At 40.2% G+C, this 25,134-nt stretch overlaps 1 protein-coding gene across 2 annotated transcripts in view; it reads left to right on the top strand.

Annotated features, from left to right (window-relative positions):
* Positions 1-581: 581 nt before the first annotated feature.
* The window catches only part of tpk1 (thiamin pyrophosphokinase 1), a 72,027-nt gene continuing 47,474 nt past the window's right edge, over positions 582-25,134 (top strand). Inside the window, exons 1-5 of one of the 2 annotated variants that reach the window (XM_047337839.1) lie at positions 582-848; positions 1,829-1,966; positions 3,031-3,121; positions 7,949-8,023; positions 17,953-18,022. In XM_047337839.1, coding sequence (XP_047193795.1) covers positions 3,079-3,121; positions 7,949-8,023; positions 17,953-18,022 — 188 coding nt within the window. In that variant the 5' untranslated portion in view covers positions 582-848; positions 1,829-1,966; positions 3,031-3,078. The remainder of the gene's footprint in view (positions 849-1,828; positions 1,967-3,030; positions 3,122-7,948; positions 8,024-17,952; positions 18,023-25,134) is intronic. The other variant, XM_035142162.2, reaches the window with a different exon arrangement.

Raw genomic sequence — 25,134 nt, 5'->3', positions numbered from 1 at the left:
ACGCTTAATAACCTGGTGTGTAGGTGGGGTCAGTGAAGCATTTAATGGTCTGATTATTCATGTGCCACTGAACTAAATTAGAATTAAACATTAAGAGAGTATCCTTCCATAAAAGTTCCTCCAACTGGTTAATCTAGAAACTTACGATTTAAATATTTTAGAGTCTCTAACCCATTAAACACAACCACATTAGTCGAGGAGGAGCTGATTTACAAGATTTTTTTTTATTCCTCATATTGGCAGAATGTCAGATGTGGTGGATTTGATGGGAAACAGCAGACATCTGTTCGCTGTCTGTGTTTCGATGGGGCCCGACAACGATATTTACAGTGAGGAGTGAGAGCAGTGATTGGAATACCCACTCACGTATTAAGATCATTTCCTGTGAATGAGACATGAAGTGAAATTTAACTAGTCCTCAATTTGCTCGAGAGCCCTGGAGCCTCTTTAAAAAAAACGGATGAGACGGAGTGAGAGCTGCTGCCATGTGCGAGAATAAAGCCACTTCCACTTTGAGCCTCTAGGTGTCCCCATAACTAAATCCCCACCTCTCTCCTGCCCCTCTTCTGTCTGAGCTGTCGTCGACTGTTTACATCTGCACATGGCGGAAGTGGTTTCACTGTGTACATTTTTCCTGAAATATTTACAAAATCCAGCGATGACAGCTTTAAAGAGCTTTGAAGGGTGAAGTCGCTTGTTGGGGGTGAATCGGCGCGTTGGTGTGCGGGTTGTTTCGTGTCAGAATAATACGGTTTTTTTACCGGGGAACGACGTGAAGCGGTGCGGTCCATTCGCACACAGCGGCGTTGAAGGGTGGTCACAGCGGGGCGAAGCTGAATGAAGAGCCGGTGAGGATGACGCACAGTCCGGTCTCCGAGGGGCGGTGCTGTCTCGTGTGTGTCACGATGGGTTTCAGGTTAAATGAGCTTGAAAGTGTTTGAAATAGCAACGTTGTTTAAAGACTTAAAAGAAAACATCGCGGAGGCAAAGCGCCTCATCATCATTGATGATGCTTCTAACACACGTCAGATGCAAAAATGAAAAAGAAAATAACTATAAAAGAAAACTATTGCGTAGAAGACACAGGCGAAGATGTCAAGAGAGTTTGCGGTGATGAGACCCGACGACGTGTTGTCACGTGGTCTCCGCAGCGGAGTTAATATGTCGCTTCCGGTCCCGGTGTGCTGCACCCAGCTGCTCCATCTCTCACCGGAAGAAATGCAGAGGATGTGATGCTGTTGTGAACGCGTGTGTGCAGAGAACCTCCTGCTGTGATGTGCATGTGTGAAAGGCAAAATGTGGGTTAACTCCGTATAGGTCATGTCTGAAAACGGCTTGAGACTCAAGGGCTGTTTCTGAAATCACTCTCATTCACTAAATCTTGTTTTGACTCCAGTTCTATTAAATTACAGTCGACCTTTATTGTTGAAACCTAATGCACTCACAGGTAAAGCTGGAAAACTTGAAACAGGGTTCATTTGAACAGGTTTCCATCGTCACAGCAGGTGATCCGATGTAACATTACATTTCCGGTCCATTACCAACTCACTGCTCTTTTATTTGCACTATTTCTTTTATATAGCACACATTCAAAAACTTCTGTTTTCCTGCATTATGGCATATGTGTTGTAAGCTATAACAATAGAAATGTAGTTTACAACAATAGAAACATTAGTCAGCATAGTCCACCATTCAAACATACAGTTACAGTTGTACAAATGATAGTAGCCTATTCATAAAATGTCATAATAATATATTTTACCAATCAAGGACATGTAGTGAAGTGGCTCTTCACCAGTTTAATGATTTACCAGTTTTTAACTTGCAGATGCAGCTGTGACAGGAGGTGTAACCTGTTTTTTAAAAAGGTCAACCAAAGTTAATTTATAACTGACCAGTATCTACATACCGACCTCTCTTTCTTGATCGTGGTCTGCTCTGCTCAGCTGCCTTGAAGACGAGCAAGGTGCTGTATGTTTGTTTAATTCTCTAGTTTTCAAAGTGGCTAATTCATAGCATGTTTAACTGAAAGTCTAGTAAAGAGTTAGATTTATTTAACACAATACCTATAGCCTCTTTCTGCATGAACAAGTTGTTTGCAGATCCTTCATATGTCATATAAGTTCTAAGAAATATGAACTTAATTTGCAACCCTCAATGTGTCCTTCATTTAGACATTTGTAGTTTGTCAAAAAGGTTTCACACGCTGTCACTTTCACCTTAGTTGACCATAAAACTGAATAAAACTCCAATTAATGCAGTGAATGATTATAATTTCGATCCCTGCGTACTAATAATTTATAGGGATTATTTTTGTTAATGAACATTCCAGTTAATGTCTTGATTAATGTAAGTCCTTTTTTTATTATTTTGACCTCCATTATGATTTTAGAGTCCATACAGTCAAAACCCCGAAAATATTAGATTTATGATGACATTTGACCAAAAAAAAAGAAGCTCTATACGCTCCAGCTTAATTCCATTTTCTGTTTGATAAATCACTCAGACTATTAATCATTGATCATAAACAGTTGTAGATTAGTTTTCTGTTATCTGACGGATCAGTTAATTACCTAATTGTTTAAGTGCTAATTGTTTTTGTAATAAAATTCGCTGCTTTAGGGTTTTGGAGCATGACAACTGTACCGACAAGCCTTTTTGTTCATATTATTATCATCATGAGCAATGTATTGTGTCAGTTAAAGCTGCAATCTATCATCTATTTATCATCTAGTCCAGTGTGAGCATTTGCTGCTTTTGTTTCCTGTCTGATATCATCGTAAACTAAAAAGACAACACAAGATGATTTGATGAAGGACTACGAGAAAACACGTTTTTCTCTTTTTTCCTCACATGCATTTTGTGGATCAAAACTTAGTGATATGAAGCTCTTGTGTTTCTTTTCAGTGTTTTGCATTCAGTCTTCTTGTTTTAGGGTCAATATTTTTCCTGGAATAAGAATAAAGGAACCAAATTGAAAAATGATTTAAATAAAAAAAGAAGTAACATTGTGTTTCCATTTGTTTTCAGTCGAGGGTTTGTCAGCTGATTGAAGACGAGCTGCTGTGGATCCTTGCCATGGATAAAGAGTTGACACCTTTGGACTGCCTGCTGCCCTCTGGTATTGGCTTTCTGTCACTAGAATTGGTTCATGTTTTATCCATAAATCCATATTTGAGTCCAGATATTCTTTATGTAATTGGGAAGAAATATCACAGTTCAGATCCTGGACTGTGATTATGTGTTAAAAAGATTGTGATGTGATTTTTTTGGGGGGGGGAAATCACTGACCCTCAGCTGTGTGTTTGCATGTAATCTGATTTGACTAAAAAAATCAGTCTGGTACATTTCTTCTTTGTGCACATATCTAGTTTCTGTTGGATGATTAATTTCCCCAGCGATGATCCAACATACTCAGTATCTGTTGATGGAAAAAACTAATAAGATGCTCCAGATGGTCAGCGCTGTCTGCCCTGCAGCCTTGAGGAGGAAGCTGGTTGCAGCTGGCTTTAGCCACCGCTCTCAAAGTATATGTGACCTCCATGGTGATGTGTGTATGAGTGTGGAAAGCTGATGTGAGCCTAAGGGCAGGTTTTACAGAGAGGAAAAGGTCAAGGGAATCGTATATATCAGTTTTGGCCCGTAAAGCAGACAGCGGGCGCATGTAGTTACCTCCGTCTCTTATGTCTGTCTTGGAACGCAGAAACACCTACATCATTTATTTCCATGAAATGTTTTAGAGGTTCCACAGCATTCACACAGAAAAGGCAGGTTCATAAACCTTTAATACAATAAGAATACTGTGAGCTGTTTAGAGACGTATCTGTGGCATTTACGTCCCAGAAGAATCTCCTCTTTTATGTGGTTTTATTTTTACAAAGAATTGTTATTTGGTTTTGCTGCTTTCTCTGAACCAGCCACTGTTTGAACAGCTGAAGAATCCGATGTCAAGTTGTATTCTAGTTAAACACGAAAAATCTTGTCTTCTCGTTGTCTGTTTTTCCGACATTCATTGATGATTCACATGAAAAACACAACACCAGAGAGAAAATATTGGCCGTTGAATGCTTTGGTCTATGCCAAGAACTGATTTATGTTAGTGCTGTCAAAGTGATTTAAAGGCTCCATATTTTACACTTCCTCTGGTGTTTTATTTGACATTTTGATACCAATAGGAAGATATATATGGCTTTAAGAACCCGAAACGCATCTCAATATAGTTTTAAATCTCCTCTCTCATACTATTTTCTTGAGCTCTAGCAAGAACAGGCTGGTTCGGGTCTGTCGGGTTTGAGTGATGCGTAGTCAGGCTTACCACGGTTAACATCTTCCTGCTACTGTGCCCCGCTAAAACTCACCAGTAAATGCGATGGTAAATCTGTGCTAAAGTGAGCCGAACAGATGGTTCGAATTGGAACCAAAATGCTACGGCTGAATTCTGGTTTGAATCCCTGGATCTTCTAGGTGCGTTGGTGTGCACAGTGTTGCGAAAACCTGGTCCAATGCGGGAATAGCAATGTCCCTCATTTCAACTCACTCCCTCTGAGCTGCTGGACCCTTGGGGTAGACCGGTACAGTGCCAGTATGTTTCAGGGCCAGACACAGGAACGTGCATGGCAAGAGACTGGGAGACCAGCAGGGACTTCAGGGCAGTGGGTGATGGGACAGCTGGGACAGCAAGAGTGGAATAAGGAAACTGAAATATCAGGAGGAGGAAAAGGAGCAGTCTCCCTTTCCGTCACTACCAGACCTCGTGGAGATTTGACTGGGATTGATTGGGACTGCAGACATCTATTAGGGGCTGGGTGATGGTGTTTAAGGGAAATTATGACAGCAATGTGTTTTGCCTTGGCAGCAGCCATGGAGACAACGCTATGGAGCAGCTGTAGGGTTGTAGCTGAAGGAGGTGACCATATTTCACAAAAATACGGAAGTCAAGAAAACATGATTTAAAGCAGATATTTTGAATATTTGATTATTTATAATCTCATTTTCTACAGTAGGAGATGTTTAATTTGAGTGTGGAATTATCAAAAATGACGGTTACAAATGAAGGTGATGAAGCTAAATAATTCTAATCTTAATTAGTATTTAATCAAAATGTTTGATTTGACAAAAGCAAAACCACCATTTGACAAAAAGAGCAGCCCTACGTTGATAAATACTTTGTTTATGACTCCTTCATTTTACGATTTATCAGTCGTTGTTTGCGCTGGCGTGAAGATTTATTGTTTGACATTTGCTCGGGGCGGCGTGTCAATCAAACAATGTGCTCATGATTCTCCATTGATCTGCTTTGACCCTCACTTGTGCTGACTTGAGGCTGCAGAGGGCCGGCTACCAATCACAGCTCACACTTCATTTTAAGGAACATGATGAACATAATGCCTGTGAGTATTACTGGAGGGACTCTATAGGCTTTTTAGTACTACATTATTAACCATATATTTATGATAGTATATGTTGCATTGTACTGCATTGCATTCTTCTTTTTTTGCTTCCCCCTTTCCTCTCCTGTCTCCATTGATTCTTGTGGAATGTTTTAAATCACTACAATAATCCCGTTAAACTACAAAGGCTACTGTAATCGCGCTTCTTGTACATGTACATATGCTGGTATAAATTCTGGCGTGTGTGTGATTTGTGCAGAGTGGGAACACAGAACTGCTTGTTCAGCTGGAAAATCAATAACCCCAAAGGCCAACATCAGTCAAGAGGCACTCACTGCTGATATCAGCTGTTGTGAAGCATCCATTGAGACAAATGTTTGCTTAAATGTGTGAGCCAAGCGTTATCGGCTACACTGGTCACTGTTCAAATCCGAGATTTATTCTGAAGATTTCACAGGTCGTGTAAATAATCCCCAAATCACAAATCTGATATGTCGCCCTGATGATATAATTTTTTCCATTAATCTGCCACCTGCTATCAAGGAAGATCAGTATGAGATTCCCTGAATTGTCCATTTTTTAAAAATCTCTTTGCAATATGAAACACTTGTCCCCTGTTAGATCAGTTTAGAGTGCATTTCTGTGTCTTCTTTATTTTAATCCCTTGAAGGAACTGCTTATCTAGACTCTCAAAGGAGAATATAAAAACAGCCCCTGGATATATGCATTTTAAAACACCTAGTGTGCACAGTTGGCATTCACCACTCAATACAAATGTATATTTTTGGAATATATTATGTGTTAGTTTACCTATGTTCTTGGATTTTGCCTGTGTGTGTGTGTGTTTGTGATATTTATGCTGTCTGGCACTTTATAAAAAAATCCCAAGGTGACATTTCTTTGAAGAGGGTGCACAAAAGGCTGAACAGTGTGTGTGTGTGTGTGTGTGTGTGTGTGTGTGTGTGTGTGTGTGTGTGTGTGTGTGTGTGTGTGTGTGTGTGTGTGTGTGTGTGTGTGTGTGTGTGTGTGTGTGTGTGTGTGTGTGTGTGTGTGTGCACTTTTACGACCAAGGGTTATCTGAAAAGTCACGGCTGGTTGAGTTTGTGTTTTGGTTCTCTGTACACATCCAGCCAATTAGGAGACAAGACTGACAAATCTACTCCACCCGCCCCCCCTCCTACCCTTCCATGTGTTCTCCTTTCTTTACCTCCTCCTCTGTCTCCCCTTTATCCCCCCCTTCTTACCCTCTTCCTTTAACCACACCAGTCTGGGGTTGACTTTCGCTTGGAAATGACCTTCCAAGTGATGTGAATTTTTTAATAACATCAAGCCGCCGCCACAAAGTCACACACCCAAAGGACTTTTTTTTCCTCCAAACCTTTTTGGCAAAGCTAAAATTCTCTCTTTTACACTTGAGTTTTTCAGGACACAAGGTGATACACTTTTTGAAAAGAGAATTCCGAGAAACCAGAATTACATTCTGATTATTTCTCTTTCCCTGTTGCTTCTACCTGGCATGCCTTAATAGATGCCCTCTCGTGCTGCCTTGAAACTGGGACCCAGTTTGGATGAATTTACATAAATACAGTTTAGGAGAGAGGGAAGGGGCAATTGCAATCATGGAGTGTTTCTTAAGCTTGCATATGGCACTGCAACTTAAAAAATTGGATGAGAATCATTCATACAGCAGACATGAAAAGATAAATGAGCAGGCAATGTGATGGCGAAGTGTGAATGTGAAGGGGAAGAAAGGTTGTGCTTTGGTCTTTGGTCCATTTAAGGCTGTTTTTCGAGCAGCTCTGTGTTTCAATTTTGTCAATCAATGCAGAGTCTCCGGTAATTTAATTTTTCATCCCCTGCAAATAGAAAATTGACAGTCCTGAGGCATTAGTCAGGGGATCTGCATCAGCAGCAGAGCACAAAGAAAAGCTAAAAGCAAGATGGATGCGGGGGGTTACAGGAGGAAATAGATTTATGAAATGATAAATCGATGACGGGGACCGAGAGTTTTGGCACAGAGACGTGGAGGTGCGCTGAGAGGAAGGAGAGAAGCTACAGATGCTGTGTCACCGAGGGCAAAGTATCGAGCACAGATGAGATGACGGATTTCCCCTTTTTTATACAGTAAATATTAAAGGAAAAGGTCATGGTCAAGAAGAGTTCATGTACTTAACTACCGGTTATAGGTTATTTTCATCCTCTGATGTTCCAATGCGAACCACTTGCAGCCTCACTGGGTCTAGTGGAAAACGATTTGAACTCTGATGAAACCGAGACTCGTTTGAAATGTTTTCCGTTTGTAATCCTCTTTTCCCGCTCTCCATGTGGAGCATAATAATGCCCTTATTATCACGGCTTTGCATTAATTATGCTCCTTAATTAGCACATTCAGTGCCACAAACAGCGACCTACAATCTGGATTTAAAAGGTTTTTTCGCTATGAACATGTAAATAATCAGGTCTTTACAGTTTCTGCTGTCTGACTGTTACACTCCATCAACCGTCTAATTATTTATCATTCATGGGTTTGCTCTTTTTTTTCTTCTGCCCCTTTTCAGGCACGCTCAAGATCTGTCTGATCATTCTCAACCAGCCGCTGGATGTGAGCTACCTGCACATGCTGTGGAGTAAAGGTAGATGTCTGACACAGATCAAACGCACCCTCCTCATATCACTTACATCCCATCTGCACTGGTTTGCACCCAGAGTCTGATCCTGTGTTGTTTTGTGCTCTGTGTAGGCATCAATGTGCAAAATCTGAATTGCTGCCATGTCACTCCCCCACCTGCTGCCCACATTTCCTATGACGTGTGTTTTAATGAAGTTATGGTTTCTATAATTTTTTTTGTAGAAAATAATTTTGCCTTCTTCAAGGGTGAGTTTTATTTATTTATTTAATGACTTCTGCAGCTGCGTGATCTGAAAAGTGATTTTCATAGGTCATCAGCTTCCTCAGCACTAAACAATAAAGTTTGTTCTTATCATAGATATTTGGAGCAGTGTTCCAATTACACAGTGGCTTTCCAGGAGCCCTATTTGGTCTCCGACATTCTGACTTCTAATCCATACTCTGTTCAAATATACCGAATAAAATCACCTTTTTTTCTAGCTTAATGATTTACCATTCAAATACCGGGGCCACTTCAACTCAAGCCCCTTTTTTCATGGACAATAAACCAACTAACACCTGCTAACATCTGGCTTTCGTCTGCAATGGGAATTGATGCGATCTGCATTCCCTCCCACGGTCAAATGACTCTGCAGTAGACACAGGTTTTAATTGTCTCTGGCTCCCATCGGCGGTGATGGAAACGAGACGTCTTGGTGAATTGGCTAATTCAGCCCGTAGGCAGAAAGCGAGGTGAGAGAGCACCTCGGATTTCTGTGGGTTTGTGATGTTGAACATGACGCAGCGGGAGAAAAACAGAAAGACAAACTCCTCTACTGGCAATGGGAATGGAGTCAGTTTTCTCTTTCAGTGGGTTTACATGCTTTTAAAAAACCCATGTATACCCAGTAGGTATCAGCGAAGAAGTGAGAAGTACAAGAGGTGACGTAAAGTTAAAACAATTATGATTTTAGGGCAGCGCCACCATGCATGGATGGCCACAGCAGGAATAGTTAGTCATAATTAGTGATGACATTGTTCAAAATTGGGATTTTAATGAGCGAAAAACCCACATTTACATATTTTTTGATTATTATTTTACATTCCAAGAACCTCATTGGACAGAAAAACAAAGTCGGACTCCCTAGCTCTCATTAACCATGATTTGTAGCATTTTAAAGTTTCTCGGTGACAAGGATGGCCATTCCTGCTCATCTCTTTTCGTGTAAACATTCACTAAAGATAACAGTTTGGTAAATGCTGTGAACACAGGCAGTGTCTAGTCCACTCAGCGAGGGAGGTCATTATAGACAAACCCAGTCCACCCAATAGCTCTGTTTTCAGAATGAGGGTGTCTTTTAAAAGCAAATCCATGGTTTCCATGTGCGCTAGTCTGCTGGGGTCCACTATGGTCCTTGTGACGCACATGTCATCATCCACCCATGTCTGCTAGGGAATGCACGGACCACTATGTGAACGTCCACGTGCAGCCAAAGGTTTGTAACATTCCTGACTGTGTCCACTGTGCAGGCTCCAGCTGCTACCAATGGAATGGAATGTGGTATCAGGTCACATGCGTTGAATGCCAGACAGTAGCTCATTTTAGTATGAATGGAACAAAAGTGTGTGACTGGATCAAGTACCCAACACTCAGCAGACAGAACATGGATAGAACGGTCAACCCTTAACAAGTCTACCTTCACTACAGACTGTGATCTGCTGCCTACGTCTATGAGGCCTCTTGCAGTCCTTTAGTAATGTGGGTAAGTGATGGTCTGGGACATGGACATATAGGAAGTACTGTACAGTCCTGGAGACCTGGATGCACAACTCTTATGTGTGTTTCTGTGTAAAAAAGCCAACATCATTTCATCAGCTATACATTACATTCATATTCAGATGTATGGTACATGTTGCACAATACCAGCTCTGTGGACGGCTCCACTTCAGCAGCTTCATGCCAGAGGGCGCTGATTATTGTTGAAGATGCCGGTCACAAGCTTGCTGGCAGTTTATGAAACTAGAAAGTCCCCAGGAAAGATTACAGCTGCTTCTTTTTTTTTTTCTTCTTTCTTTGCAGTCGTTAACTAGAGGATATAGAAATGGATTTGGTTTTCATCTGCTTCATGAATACGCCAAGGCCCTTAATCAGAGTAAAAGAGGAACAGAAATTCAGAAAAATACAGAAAAAAAACATTCACAAAAGGCTTATTGAGAAAAAAAACGAGGTGTCGCTTATGAGACGTGACGATGCATTGCAGCTCCCTGGCTGTGATGTATTAAACACCCAAAGCTGAGTTTGAAACTTTAAAGTAGACAATCTGTGTCCTACATTTGTTTTAGTTTTTTAGCTGTGTAAAATAATCAGCAAGAGTGCCTCACCAGACAAGAATAACTTGAAGCTATCTCAAGTGTTAAGCACAAATTCATATTATCAAGGACGGGGGTTAAAACAGTTGTCTTTAATCAGTCGTTCTCAACATATAACAGCAAACAAATATGGAGTCACACAAATGTATGAAAAAAACTTCTCGGTAACTTCACAGAGGAACTTTGATGGCAAACTTGTGATTAAAATCACTTTAGGTTGAATTTTAATGAACACAGCTTTGATATCTTATCAAAACCCAAGAGGCACCTGAGCCATCTCCACTGCACAGCAGCCACTCAGTTAGATACATGCTGCTCTCTCGGGTCGTGCCTTTTCGCTAAAGAAAAAATATTTAATGACATTTGACAGAGCAATTTCCTCATCTGATTTTACACCAAAGGTGTGCCTTCTTTCCCAAGATAAAGATTCTGTGGGTACTCTATTAAGGGGGAAAATATAATTTAAAGAAAGAAAAACACCGACAACATGCATCAAAATGAATGTAATACCTGTTTAATGTAAAGAGAGTGTCTGGATTGATGCTACATCTCATCAGTCTCACTGTAGTTTTCTATAGATTCTCAACGATATTATAAAAAATCACATTGCTTGTTTTTTGCTGAAGAAAATTGCAGCTGTAATTTGATTCGAAATGCATTGGAACACCCACTTCTATTTTTAGTGCGAGCAATAAACAATATCTAAATTGAGGACAGTTTTTCAATGTTCTGTTTAAATTGTCTGTTCACCACTGTCCTGCATCATATTAGGCTCGAAATAGATTCTTTTTACGCTCGGTTGATTGTGGCTCACCCTCGACAAAGTCTGCAGATTGATAATTTTGGTCAGCTCTCCAAAGTGGGTTAGGGATTACATTTTACATAAATTAATTATGGGGCTTTTGCATGTCCTTTTGTTGATTGTTGAATTTTTTGTTATCACATTCAATATTCACCAGTAGAACAGGAACATTAACTAACAAACCAGCTGCGTGATTCGGCAATATCAGATGCACTCTGTCAGAGGGCTGATTTGGTCGTTTGCCCACATTTAGACAAGGCGACTTATGAAAAAGTTTCAGAGAGATTCTGGGCAGTTTCTGAAACGCCACGAGCAAGTCGCTCTGGTGAGGATGTCAGAAATGTGAAAGCTCAGATCAGTTTGGCTCTCGGCAGCAGTGCACATTGCACTTGGAAGAACTTTTTTGACAGGATGATGATTGGGGCGTGAATGACAGATCTCAACTCTCCCACAGTTTGATGTTAAACACGCTCCTAGCATGTTTTTTCACCCCTCACTTGATTCGCCATGTAATTTTGATGTTGTTTATTGGATAAACAGATGTCGGCGCGCGTGTCTGAGTAGCGTGTCGCTCTCCGGATGGTTGTTCGCCTGGAGGCCTCCTAGCCAGGTCTCCACCCTGACAGACACAGACATCCACACACAAACATGCGCACGGTACTCTCAGGTTCTCTGATGTGGTGCCCCTGGGCCCCCTCATCATCTGTGGGAGAAGTGGAGCAGCAGGGAGGCAGAGGAGCAATGTGGGCTGGAAGAGCGCAACGCTGATCAAAGTCAAGCTCATTCACAGGTGCCAAGTGCAGTGTTGTGAAGTGGGATCAAGCTGCTTATCTCACTCGCGCATCCGCTCACTCATCAAGTCCATCAGTCCCCCACTTCCACACCTAGTCAGTCACTTGTTCACTCAATCGGTTACTCGTTTATTAGCTTGCAGATCCTTCACTTACTCCCAGTGAAAAGACACAAACAAGCAGTTCAATAAAGCAATCAGCGGAGGCGACTCTCTCTACAAGACAACAACGGGGAAAAAAACAGGCCCGTGTTTACTACAAGTGCCTCATTTCATCATTTGTTGATGCGGAGCAGCTTGCCGAAGTTGAAGTTTGTGAACATCACCCTCGTCAGTCGAGTATCAGCTTTGCAATCAAGGCTGGTTGGATAAACACACAACACGCACACGCACGCACACCCACACCCACACACTTGCTATACTAAATTTAAGCACACATTTCAGAGCTAATAGCCGTATCGAGTGTTTGAAGACAGAAGTTTTCGGAGAACGGGGGGATAGAAATCTGAAAAGAGCTAAAAGGCAAATTGGATCGAGACCGTCAATGGAGGAGAAAAGAGTGAAATTGTGCAAAATTGTGCCGCCTAGAATAACAAAGAGAAGGATGGAGCGGAAGAGTAAAGAGTAAGAGGGGCCTAGAGAGAAATAAAATGTTTGTGCAGGAAATCAATCAAATTCAAGGCAAGGTGTAGAGAGCAGGAGGAATCTGGAGACAGGCTGACGGAGTGTGGGGGGGGGTGGACTGATAGATGGCGGAGTGGCGTCACGGCATCTTAATGGGGATAATAATCTTTTCACAGCTCTTCATGACCGTTTGCCCTCTCCTGCACTGCACCAAAGCCCTAACCTGACAGGTATTAATACTCATTGCTAACCTCATCAATACTGGCATTCAGTAGAATACCCCGCACAGCAGCGTATGTGTGTGTGTGTGTGTGTGTGTTTGTGCATGAACGTCTCCATGCACCTTTTCTCCATCATATTCAGCAGTGACACAGATGATAAAAAAAATAGCGAAAGCTCTGAAATGACATGTTTCATTTCAGAGCCCTGCAGGGAGGGATTATGATAGCTAGTTGATTTACAAGGTCGTCTCCTCTGACACTTTCTGCTGGCCCCGCTCGGCTCGCATCAGATCATCGTCGCCATTCACACAGCCGTGTCTCCGTATGTGCAGTCCCTGTCGAGTTCGTCAAACTGAAATGCTCCGAGGTGAGCGAGCAGATGAAGGAGTCGGTTAAGTCGTCGCATCGCAATCGTGGCACACTTCAAATAGCCGACAACTCATTGTTTTCAGGAGGAGAATGACAGTAATTGTGTCTTCGCTGTGTGTGAATGGAGAACAGATGCAGAGATCATGTTTCCTCAAGTTAGGTTTACTCACTTTTGCTCTTTACAGTGATGCAGATGAACGGGACGTTGAGAAATCTAGAAAGATGGAGACTGAAGATAAACTTTTGAAAAAGCCTCAACTATGTGAATTTTGAGGGGTGTAAATGTCAAGAAGAGCAGCCTTGAAATAAAAGGAGAATCACAGTCTTTACTATTTGACATGCAGACGGGAAGACTATTAAAGCGAGCCAATCGATAACCCTAACACAAGGGGGGGGGGAAGGAAAGAGCTTGACAGGGATTTAAAAAGCAGGGTCATCAAATACAAAACAAAGTACTGATTCATATAAAACAGGATACAGGGATTGCACATTAGTTGGGTAAACTATGGGTAAACAAATTGACAAAACTAATATCAGCACATATCCAGCTGTTTTTTCTTTCCCCAACATTGCAACACCTTAGTCTGATTGTCGTAAGGACCATCTGTGGACCAATGTACTCCATGTGGGTCCCCCTTTATTCTGTGTTGTGCCTCTGCATGATTTCCACGCCTGCTGCGAGGCCATAGTGCTAACCACTGGCCCACGTAGATCTTGTGTATAATTAAAAATGTGTGATAAGCTAGAAAATGCATGCACCATGTTGGTTTGACCTCAAGAATGCACACAAAAAGTGCATGTTGATGAGAAACACTGAAAATAAAATGTATTTTTGTCACTAAAGCAAAAATCATTGTAGTTGTTTCTATGTAATAGCTGCCTCATTAATGAACTGCATCGCCTCTGTTGTGGGATTTAGCAGCAATATTTTAAATCTAACATTAGCATAGAGCTTTTTTTATTTCAGCCAAGGTAGGAGGCTCCAGTATAAACTGCTGCAGAAAACCATGACATAATTTAACAGGAGAATTAAAGTGCAAAAGAAAAGCAATATTGAAAGTCATCACTGGCTTCCATACAGCACTGGAAGGTTCATAATGCTTATAAAACAAGCATTGGCAAGGACAAACCTCACATGGTAAGGTTTTGTGTCACACTGCGTGTAATCGCATCCGATTTCCTGGAGCTGCGTGTGTGTGTGTGTGTGGATGGTCGACCATGCAGACAGAGAAAATGGAGAGAAGTAACTGATCTAAAAGTATGAAAATTATTCTGTGTTTGTGTGAGTGTGTGTGTGTGTCTCTGTCTCTCATACACAAATAATGACTGATGCCTTTACAGTTGTCTCTACTAAGCTTAAATGAGAGTTTCTCTGTTTTCCCAGAAGTTGTTATTCGAAGACTTTCACAGCCTTTGCACTCTGTCAGAGATAATGAGTCATTTACATTCCAATCATTTTTTGATGCCAAAGCATAAACAGCAGGTGGTACGGGTGGTGGATAAAAGCAGTACCTTGAATGTAAGTGTATTATTTACATCAATGCAAATGCTTCTGCATCCTCTCACCTTTTGAGCACTGAAGCCAAGGATAGTTCGATTTAGAACGATTCCTCTCTCTGTGTAAGAATCGTCATTTCTCTCCAACTCTAATATGGTGAATGTGTGAATCTGTGACTAGTGAATGTGAAGTGTAGGTGTGACTCTGCAGATTATTACATTCAACACATATGCTAATGGATTAAGAGATGTGTGATGTGACGTAAACAACTCGACCCATAGTTGATTTTTAAAGGCCAAATAATAATGATGGTTTAAAGCAGGAAAAAGTCAATGGCCCTTTAATTTGCTCGGGTAATTAGAGCTATTAACTGTTTATTTATTTATTTAACTTTTATGTATTCAATATCTATTAATATCGACACAAACTGAATGAGTTTGCACTTCAGTACGAGAGAGAATTACTCAGCCGTTGCTTTAGATTAAAATATCTTGGATAAAGTTTAGTTTCGTAAAGTTAGAAACAAATATTTTCATCACAGAAGCTTTCTATTTATTATTTCCTGTAATGTATTGAATGAGTGAGTGTTCATGCATAGTGTGCTTTACTCCTGCTGCACACCAGCTGGCTTTTGCTGACACCATTTTTAATTAACTACAGTTGTTGTTGAATGCGATCATTTGTAAGAGAATATCAGAATAATACCAAGAAGTGTTATGAGGTAACAGAACATCCCCAAGTGGATTTGATGGTTGATGATATAATTGGAATATGTTATATTTACAATGGGTGATGCAGGATTTCTTCATCACAATGCATTTTTAATGCCACGGTTAGGAACCATTACTGACACAGAGTTCTGCATAGTGTGATTCCATTAGATGAATGGAGGGAACAGCATTGTTAAGTAAAAGTAACAGATGAATAGTGTCCTTTCTGTACTGTATCATGTGTATTGGAGGGGGAGAAATGAATAAAGTCTGATATGACCTGATACAGTCGACAAAAACATAAACTTAAAGTCAAAAGCAAAATGTTTTTTGTCAATCAGGGTGGAGTTTGGTCGCCACAATTAAGCCTTATTAATGTATTTTTTCACTGATAATCAAACAAATGGTAATATCTATGCAGGCAACCAAACCAACGACATGCACAGAAGCACGTGCACTCTCGAACGGTGGTCTTTGGAAACTGACGCGTGGATGAAAGCCTTCGAGAACGAGCATCAAAAACAAAACAGGCGTACAAGTGTTACCCGTCTCTTTGGTGCAAGCTTCAGTTAGTTTTAAACTCGGTTCAAGTAGAAAAAACAGAGCTCACTCTTTGAAGTTTTCCCCCTGTGTGCTCCACAACAGCCCCAAACAGAAAAGGGCTCTTTAAAAAATAGGCTGCTCAATTTGAATAGAATGGAGGCCACGAAAGAGCATACATTTGCAAATAGTTTGCATCTAATTTTCCGAGAACTTGAATGCCATTTTAAGAATGGCAAATCACCGCCTCATTTGTCTGTCTTTAAAGGCACAAAAGATAAGTGCTCTTTCCTTGCCTTTGCCTCTAAACTGTCAATCCTTTTTTAACCGTAATGCTTCACCTGTCTGCGTGATTTGTTTTGTTTCCTATGGCAGAGAGGTATTCTCCTTCTAATAAATTTTGTCCTTGTTCAAACTCTTTCCATTTGTGCAGGGACTGATTGAAGAAAAATAAATAAATGCTGATGTTCATGTCCAATCCGGGGCTGTGTTTAAATGACTCACAGTTATGTTTTTCCTTCTTCTATAAACCCGTTTCTGTGTTTCCCTCTGTGCTCTGTCAAGTTGGGAACACACAGCTCATGCTAATGCAGACCAATACAACAGGTTTCATTGTTCAGCTTTTGTTGAAACTTTGTTACAGAGTTGCTGATTCATTTGTATGATAATTTGGGAAGTTTTAATTTGTTGTACACTCGAATTGTACTGTGTTGTGTTTATAGGTGTTTCTATTATTTCGTCCGCTCTATTCAAATCAATGAGGATGGGCAAATTTACAGAAGAAAATCTGTATACAATGCTTTACTGATCAACAGCACCACAAACTAAAGCTTTTGGAATGATTGTGATATTGAATTTATTAGCGCACAGTCATATGGTTAGTCCCAACCAAAATGACAGGTGTGAAACGGGCCTCTGACCACAGCCTGGAACCATGTACCAAAATTCAGTCCGATCAAAAGAGGAGGTCTTGGTTTGGATCAAACTGAACCCTGGTTCGGTTTATTTGCTGTGTGACAACACAGACTTCCGGACCAATTGCAGGAAGTTGAGACAGAATTAAACAATAGAAGAGGTTAAATAAGATAAAACAGTTGCCCAGGCTCTTGTTTGCAGCCTTTGCCCATCACCGACGACGATATAACGTTTGAATGAGAAGGTCGTTCATGTGACTCATTCAAACTAATGTTGACTACTGCACCTGAAATAATATTACTGCAAGTTGAATCAGTTCCTTATTTCCTCCATTCAAAGAGAAAGACAGGACGCTGACGATAGACGCAGGCCCGTTCAACAAACCAATCAATGTCAACTATTGGGAGACACAGCCCAAGTATTTCATACAAAAGTCTCAAGTGCGCTCCCTGAATAGAGATGTGAAACCAAAAGCGGATCAAATGTAAACAATGTAACAAAGACACAAACCTTGGTTCAGACTTTCAGCTGTGAAAACACCCGAAGTCAGTGCACTCATATGTGTCCTTCCCTGTGTCCTCACCAGAACTCTGGACACAAAAAAGGAAACCTGTCCATTGAATTAAGAGAATTTAGAGAGCACACAGCGTCTTTATCAGAAATAGCACTGGAAAGATGTAACTTGTGTGATACGGCTCCAAGGACACCACGTCTAACTGTACGAAGCTCTAAGAATCATTTCTTTGTAAATCCTTCTAACTGCACACGTGAATTGCAGGTCACACTTCTTAATTCATTTGTTAACAAAGTATGGTGCGTCCTATCCGAGCGAGGAGAAAATTGCACCTTCATGCCACCAGGCAGACGATGATGCACAAAGTAAAGAGCACACCTTTTCCCCAAACTCACCTCTGCAGCAGTGCAAACCAGCACGTTGTTCACGCTTCACATTGTTTAAACCAGACTGAACTGGATCACACACACGACAGTAACTTGTAAAAAAAAAAGAGTAGAAATGTCTCCTCTCAATGAAAGGAGGTGTTGTACTCGTTTAAAACTAATTGCTTTCATTTACACAGACCAAAGTGTCACTCTGTCGCTCTGTCTCTCTCCAGCTCTCTTGAGGGCCTGTGCTGATGGAGCTGCCAATCACCTTTATAACATCACTGCTGGAGAACGTGGCAGGTGAGTCTGTCTTGTGTTCGCATTTGCATTCGTTAATTTGTGTTGTCACTTACGTGTCGTTCTCCGGGAAAAGAGACGATCAAATTCAGAAAAAACGCTTTGGATTTGACCAAAATAAGTGACTGCATCATATGTGAAGCTCTGTGTCTCTCTGGTGGCAGTGTGTGTGAACGTTTTTTTCCGTGCACCCTCCATTGTGTGTTATTGTGTATTACCATTGTGTGTGTGTGTCTCTAACAAAGTACTATGTGTGTGGCTAATGGAGGACTGCTGTCTGGAGACAGATGGATCTGGGGTTCACTGGCTCCCTGAGGTGTTGAGGCTTTCACATTAACACCAAAGTGTGAGCATGAGTGTGTTTTCTGCCGAGGTCTGTGTGTGTGTGTGTGTGTGTGTGTGTGTGTGTGTGTGTGTGTGTGTGTGTGTGTGTGTGTGTGTGTGTGTGTGTGTGTGTGTGTGTGTGTGTGTGTGTGTGTGTTTTTGTATTCGTCTATGTGCATGATCTTTCAATTCTATCAGTGTAACAACAATTTGAAGTTGTAGACATGTGAGGCGTGGAGATTTTTGCTAAGTGCCATTCACACTTTTTCACAGGGACAACGTATTCTACTCCTAAATGTTAAGGTTTAAAGATGAAATCCTTGAAATTGTGTATTGCCACACACTTTAAAAGATTAGTCAGTGCTTTGACTGCAAACCAATAACAATGTTGTAAAACAACTTTATACAAAAAGCACTAGATGATATTGTAACACAAAACCTTTTGAAAGTGAAAACAGTTAAATGCTTTGCTGCACGATGAAGGTAATTTTAACAAGAAAAACACTGCTGAGAAAAAGGTTTTTTTCCGAACCACAGGAGTAAATAAAAAATGATAATTACGATAACAAAATAAAAACTGTTTCGTGGAGTTTGGAGGTTGAACAATCTAAGACAATTGTAACAAGAGAAGGTAGAATAATTAAAATTGGATATATGGTAAAAAAAAATGTCAATGATTCTTAAGATGCTGTTCTCAAAAAGATAAATCACTACAAATAAAAATAATTAAGAACATAACCATACATTTATGTAAAATGTAAACATATTTTCTGCATTTTTTACTCTGTGAAATAAAAGGTTTTATATTGACATACATCGGCAAACATAAACACAATATTGATATGTCTGTGAAAGGCTCAAAATGAGTCAGGCTTTAGAATTGACCACAGTAAATGGTTCACCAACAACTATTGTTTTCTTACAGTAATGTTAGTCAGCTATGCTTGTTGATACAGGCTTCACAGCAAAAGTTAGAACTAGGATCAAGTTAGGAATCTGCAAGTAGTGAGAGTTACAGTAGCTTTTTTAAGATGAGGCAGTGTATGGTCCTCCCTACTTTGGTGAGACAAACAGGTTTTCTGAGTCGGTGTTGTTTTTTTGTGTTGTATTTTGCAGCAGGTCATGCATCTCCGTCATCTCCGTGAGTTTGAGCATGTTATCCCTGCCCACAGAGGCATCGCTCATATTTCTGTCTGCGTGACACAGCAGATTCATCTTCTGACCTTTCAGTTCGAGCTCTGTCAGCAGCCTGCACAGTGGAGCTGACAGCCAGACCTCCCTTTTAGCCCCACCCAACTGCATCTGTCCCAGAAAATTATACATTGCACAGGAAGGATGGGTAATGGAGGAAAAAGATGCAGAGGGGGGGTAAAAATCATCATGTGGGGATGTGTAAATTAATCACCAGCAAGTTAAGATGTTTTTAACCTAACATTACATAACTAATGGACTACAAAGAGGGAGAAGACGGGTGATCGTGAGAGGGAGATACAAGCGATCAATCACAGCCACGCTTTATGAAATTTTAACAGTACTGGCGCCAAGACAGCAGCAGCAACAATCCCATGTGATCAAATAGAGTATGAGAGAAATGTACAGGAAGAAAAAAAAACAAGAGACAAGATAATTAAAAAAGATTGATAAATACCAAGATGTAAGAGATGAGCTGAGCTGAGTCTGTATGTTCTGTAGTAGCTGGTATCTGTGTATTTGTGTGGGTGTACATCTTAGGGCAGGGGTTGGGAAGCTCCAGGCCAAATACAGCCCATGAGACAATCTCCCCGAAAAGAATTAACCAATACAAAAATAATATCATGATTATCACGAAAATAACATAATAACATAATAAGATAGTACACTAACTTGTCCTTTGGGCTGTATGCCTGTAAGGTCAAAGTCTGGGTGAACCCAACTGGGATTACTGTTGGGATTGATGAGAGGGAGGAGCCAAATTATGTTTTTTTGCAAGCCATGCATGGTACCAACAAAGGTGAGGATTTCTTTGCACAAGTAGTTTTGGCCAAAACGAGCCGTGAGTAGCATCAGCACTACCCTCTGACATCAGATGACCCACCAAAGAGAAGCAGTTGCAACCATTGCATGAGGAATGATTAACTGGGAGGTCAGTGAAGTCTGTGTTTAATAATTTAGTATGGCCTGAAAAGGATGTTATACACATCGGAACGTGGACTTAAAGCTATCAGGGAAACAGCTTTTCCACCCCAGATCACAGAGTTTAAAATTCAAATTCAAAATATCAAAACTGGGATATTTTGTTTTTGTTGAATTCACGCAGTGCAGAGACTGCTCTGCTTTTAAACTGCAGATTGCACATCAACAGACTCTTGAAAGGATCAGTACCACCCCAAACTCTTGCAAGCAATGCTGACAAATTGCGCGGCCTCACTGCAGGGGAACATGTCGGCTTTTAAGATCCAGTTTGAAAAAGGGAAGCCAGCAAAAGTGCCCCACAGTCTTTGCGCTGTCATCACTTTGACCACATCCGCTGCAGCCGTGCTGGTGAAAATTTGAATTATGTCTGATTTTATTGAGAAAATCAAGGCGATTCAGTTGCCTGGAGGGAAACTCAGTCTGACGTGGTGCTTTGGAAATATGGAAATGAGTTATAATACATTTTTTAAGGTTTCTTTGATATATGGATGTCAAATTACGATGTCAAATCTTTTTTTGTTTTGAAGTGATGGCCATCATCAACAAGCTCACGTCTGTGTGTCTTTGTCCACATGTTTGCCTTGACTGTTTTCTCCAGTAAATAATGAGGGTAAAGTGTTTGGTCAACCTCCACAGTCCCCTGCTCGACTACAGGAAGAGAGTGGGTGGACAGCCTCCCACAGCTAAAAGAAAAGTTCCACATATTTTTCTGTCAAAACAGTCGAGATGGTAGTAATTAGGGATGAAGAGAGGAGGGGATGTGTCCGGCTAAGACTTTCTGCCTCACACAATGAGTCAATGAAGTTTTGGGGTGTGAGATGACTGTACATATATCAGGAATTCACATAGGGAATTTATTACATCTGGTAAAAACACTGAATTAGAATAAAAAATGAGCCAATTAGGATTTGGTGGTAAAGTCAAAGGTCAATGTCGGTGTTCCCTTGTGAACACAACATCTCAAGGGTGCCTCAAGGGAATTTCTTCATAATCGGCACTAACATTTAACTCAAGGATGAACTGATTAGAATTTGGTTGTCACGAAATTCCAACAAAAGTCAGAAACACACAACCAGAATATGACAAAAGTTCACACAAATGTCTAATATGATAAAACAATGGGATTACACGCTATATCCAAAAGGTAAAAAGTCAACTACACTGTGACATTATGCTTTTCTAAAAAAAAAACACCTTTCAATTCAATTTAATGGAATTTTTATATGTATAGCTCCAAATCTTAAAATACATTATCTTGAGACACTTACACTTCCCACAAAGAGCAAGCACATTTCTGGCCATAATTCAGAAACAGAGATTGTGACCATATTTCTCAGCTTGACTGGTTGGGTTTGGAATAAAGGCATCGATTCTGGTTTGATGTTAGTGTTCAAGCAGTTGCCCAGTTCTTATAAATCTCAGTCACTTACTCAAGAACTACTTTTATTTTCTTGAGAGAAATTGCTCAAAGTCCAACAATTGTGCCTTTATAAGTAGTGTGCTCTTCTTCTCATGCTTTTCTATTACCACCAGACAGGAAACAATATTCATCATTGACATGCATCCATATTCTGTATGTGCAGATACTGCACATTTAATTCAATTCCTCTAGTTTGAAACGGGAAATTTGGTACAGTCAGCCAGTAGCTGACTCAGATGAAGGCAGATTTTCAGGAAGCAATAACCAAATACCAAATCCCAGTGTGGGCTGTGAGCTCAGGTTAATGTGCATTTCTCAAAGATTATGATTAATTTAATAACTACATGCACTGAAATAATGTTTTATTCAGCTGTTGATAAAGTCAACATCAGTAATTCATGCTGCTTTTCATTTGCTGTGAGTCAAATGTATTATACTTATTACTGTTTTAGTCAGATATTCCTGATATATGACAATATAACAATTTCTTCCTTTTTCTTACTGCGGTTCACTGTTCTATCTGCTTGAAATTGGAAAAGCTTTCCTAAACTATATTGCAGCTTGTGTTATATGAATGTTTATCAGGAAACAATTTAAATATATCAAGAGACACATGTTAACAGTCATTCTTATTATTTACTGTACTTTTACCCAAATCTCTTTTATGTGGGCCCCTTTAGATATCTCACACCCTGTGGCTCCCATGTGTATCAGACCCAGTACCATTCTCTTTTTTTTTCTAAATGAAAATTGTATTTTGTCTAATTTTTGCATCAAATCAACTCCTCTGAGAAAATGAGAATAATATGGACGAACAAGGAGGGAAAAGCGACTGAATGTGGGCAGAGGTAATTGGACAAAGGAGAATTTATAAAACCTGCAGCTGTGTGTGGGATTGCCGAGTTAGAGGAAGAGGCAAACATGTGAGAGTAACAGCGTTCAAACACCAACACACTCACTCGTCAAAGCACGTGTGCACGTGGAACAGATTTTTCCGAGCATAGTTGTGTCAGCATGTGATTGTGTGCATATTGGTTTGGAAAAGATACAGAATTATCCCCCCCCCTGCAAATGAAGTTTTTCAGAGCAAAACTTTGTATGCCTTACTTACTTAAGACTTGGTGGCGAAGAGATATCTCTGACAGTTTCTCTTTCTGTTTTTGAATTAATTTTATTTCTCTTATCTATTCGTGCCACACACTTCATTTTTTTATGTGCAGTTATTTATAGTATAGTCTTATTAAAAGGACATTTATTATTTAAAGAGGTCAGTGTTTCATAGAGCCCCCGTGAGTTGTAGATGACATGTAATGCAGATAAGGTCAGCAAAGATTTCTCAGGCTGATATATTTGCTATTAATAATATTAATGTATAATAAACTATTTTGAAATACAGTGGTGTCCAATAGAGACCACTTTACCATTTATGGGAATGTCAAAATCACCATATGAGCCATTTTGACATTACTGGGCTTAATGGATGAAGGAAACTATTATGTTTATAGGCTTTGTTATTATTATTACAGTGGAGCCACATTTCAAATGCACTAAAACACAATGTTGGCAAAGTAACAGACCTCTGTCATATTGAGGAAAATGTAGATATGCCTCAATCTCAGGCTGTAATTGTGTGGAACTCTCTTTTTCTTTTTTTGCCATTTGCCAATTTTGTAAATGAAAACCAGGTACCCCCAAGTCACGATGGAATATGATGACCTGCCACTAATATTAAAAGTGAATTAAAAAATGGATAGACTGTGTATAGGCTACATCACACATCAAGTCTTATTCTCTATAATCAGCTATCACTAGCTACATTCCTACCATTGGGTGTGCAATCTCATGAAAACACTTTGAAGTTCACTGTAACTGACGGAATAGTGGAATGAGAATGTGCTAGAGGCGCTAAATGTGTTTTATGTTGGCTCGTAATTATTCAGAGAATAAGCTACTGTCAATATGCCATTAGAATTCCGTCTACACAAATACGATCAAATTCACACAGCTGTTTAACTGCTTGGTATATCAAGAAATGTATGACTTAAAAACAGGATCACAGGCGAGCAATTAAGAGGATTACACTGCAAATTAAACCAGGCAGGGGGTTTATGAGACTCAGCTGATGACTGGTAACTAACAGCTCCTTCCTTCTCACTGCTTTCAGTGCTGAAATATGCGTTTCTTCACAACACACTCAACATGAATCAAAGCAATTTGCTCGGTGGTTTTTAACAGTCCTTTTCTAAATGGGTAATTAATGTGGTGCATCTTTTTTTGGCAGATTCTATGATAATTACCTGCTATAACTGATTTCCTTTTATTTCCCCTCACTGTACTATCTTTTGTCAAGTAGCTCATAGACCCTCATGTTTTCATCAGCCAAGATACTTTCTGTCTCACACTTGCTATGCTGCTGCACTCCAGGTGGAGTTTGTCTATTACAGTCTGATTTGAAAAATCCCCTCTGTTTTTATTGCGCTGGTTTGGAAATTGACACGCTGAGCCAAGTTGATGAGCACAGGGAGCTGGGCCTTTTCTTTTTAATGTGAGGGCTTCACACTTTTGTTTTTACACATGCTATCATGAGTTTTTGTTAAGTCAATTTTATTGGAGTTGCAACCATTTAGGCTCATTAAAATTACAATTATCTCTTTCCATCCCTCTCACTCTCTCGGTTTAGTACACCAAGTAGCCCTCAGTGCTGAGAGTTAATAAACTTAGTGTATGTGTGTGGTTTGTGGATAAGAGATGTGCAGTGGATTTATGACTCTTGTCTGGTTATTACTCTGAGTGCCTGCAGGCATCTAGCTGATTAACTTTGGGATTAGACACTGGTGAAACACACAAATAAAGAGAGGCTCTACAGGCACAAGCACACATGTTTTCACAATCATGCATGTGCAACCAGGTGCTTTCTTTTCAATTGTTTCAATAAAGATGTGTGTGTGTTAAAGACACATGTACATCAGCATGTGTGCAAGCTCACATTTGTCCCTGGAGGTTTTGTAGATTATCTTCTTTTTTGCAATGGAATTATTAAATCTCTGGTAGCAAGGATTGGTTGTTTTTATACCCACATTTGTGGAACTGCAGTCGTATCACTGTCATCTGCACTAATGACTCACGTTTCTTAAAACTACATAGAAGACAATCTGACCTGCTTTCATTTGTGACTTCTCAAATAATCTATATTATCCAA

The sequence above is a fragment of the Hippoglossus stenolepis genome, chromosome 19 (genome assembly GCF_022539355.2).
Source record: "Hippoglossus stenolepis isolate QCI-W04-F060 chromosome 19, HSTE1.2, whole genome shotgun sequence".
Taxonomy (NCBI): domain Eukaryota; kingdom Metazoa; phylum Chordata; class Actinopteri; order Pleuronectiformes; family Pleuronectidae; genus Hippoglossus; species Hippoglossus stenolepis.
The sequence above is the reverse complement of the archived record's forward strand: the minus strand, read 5'-3'. Positions and strand labels throughout refer to the sequence as shown.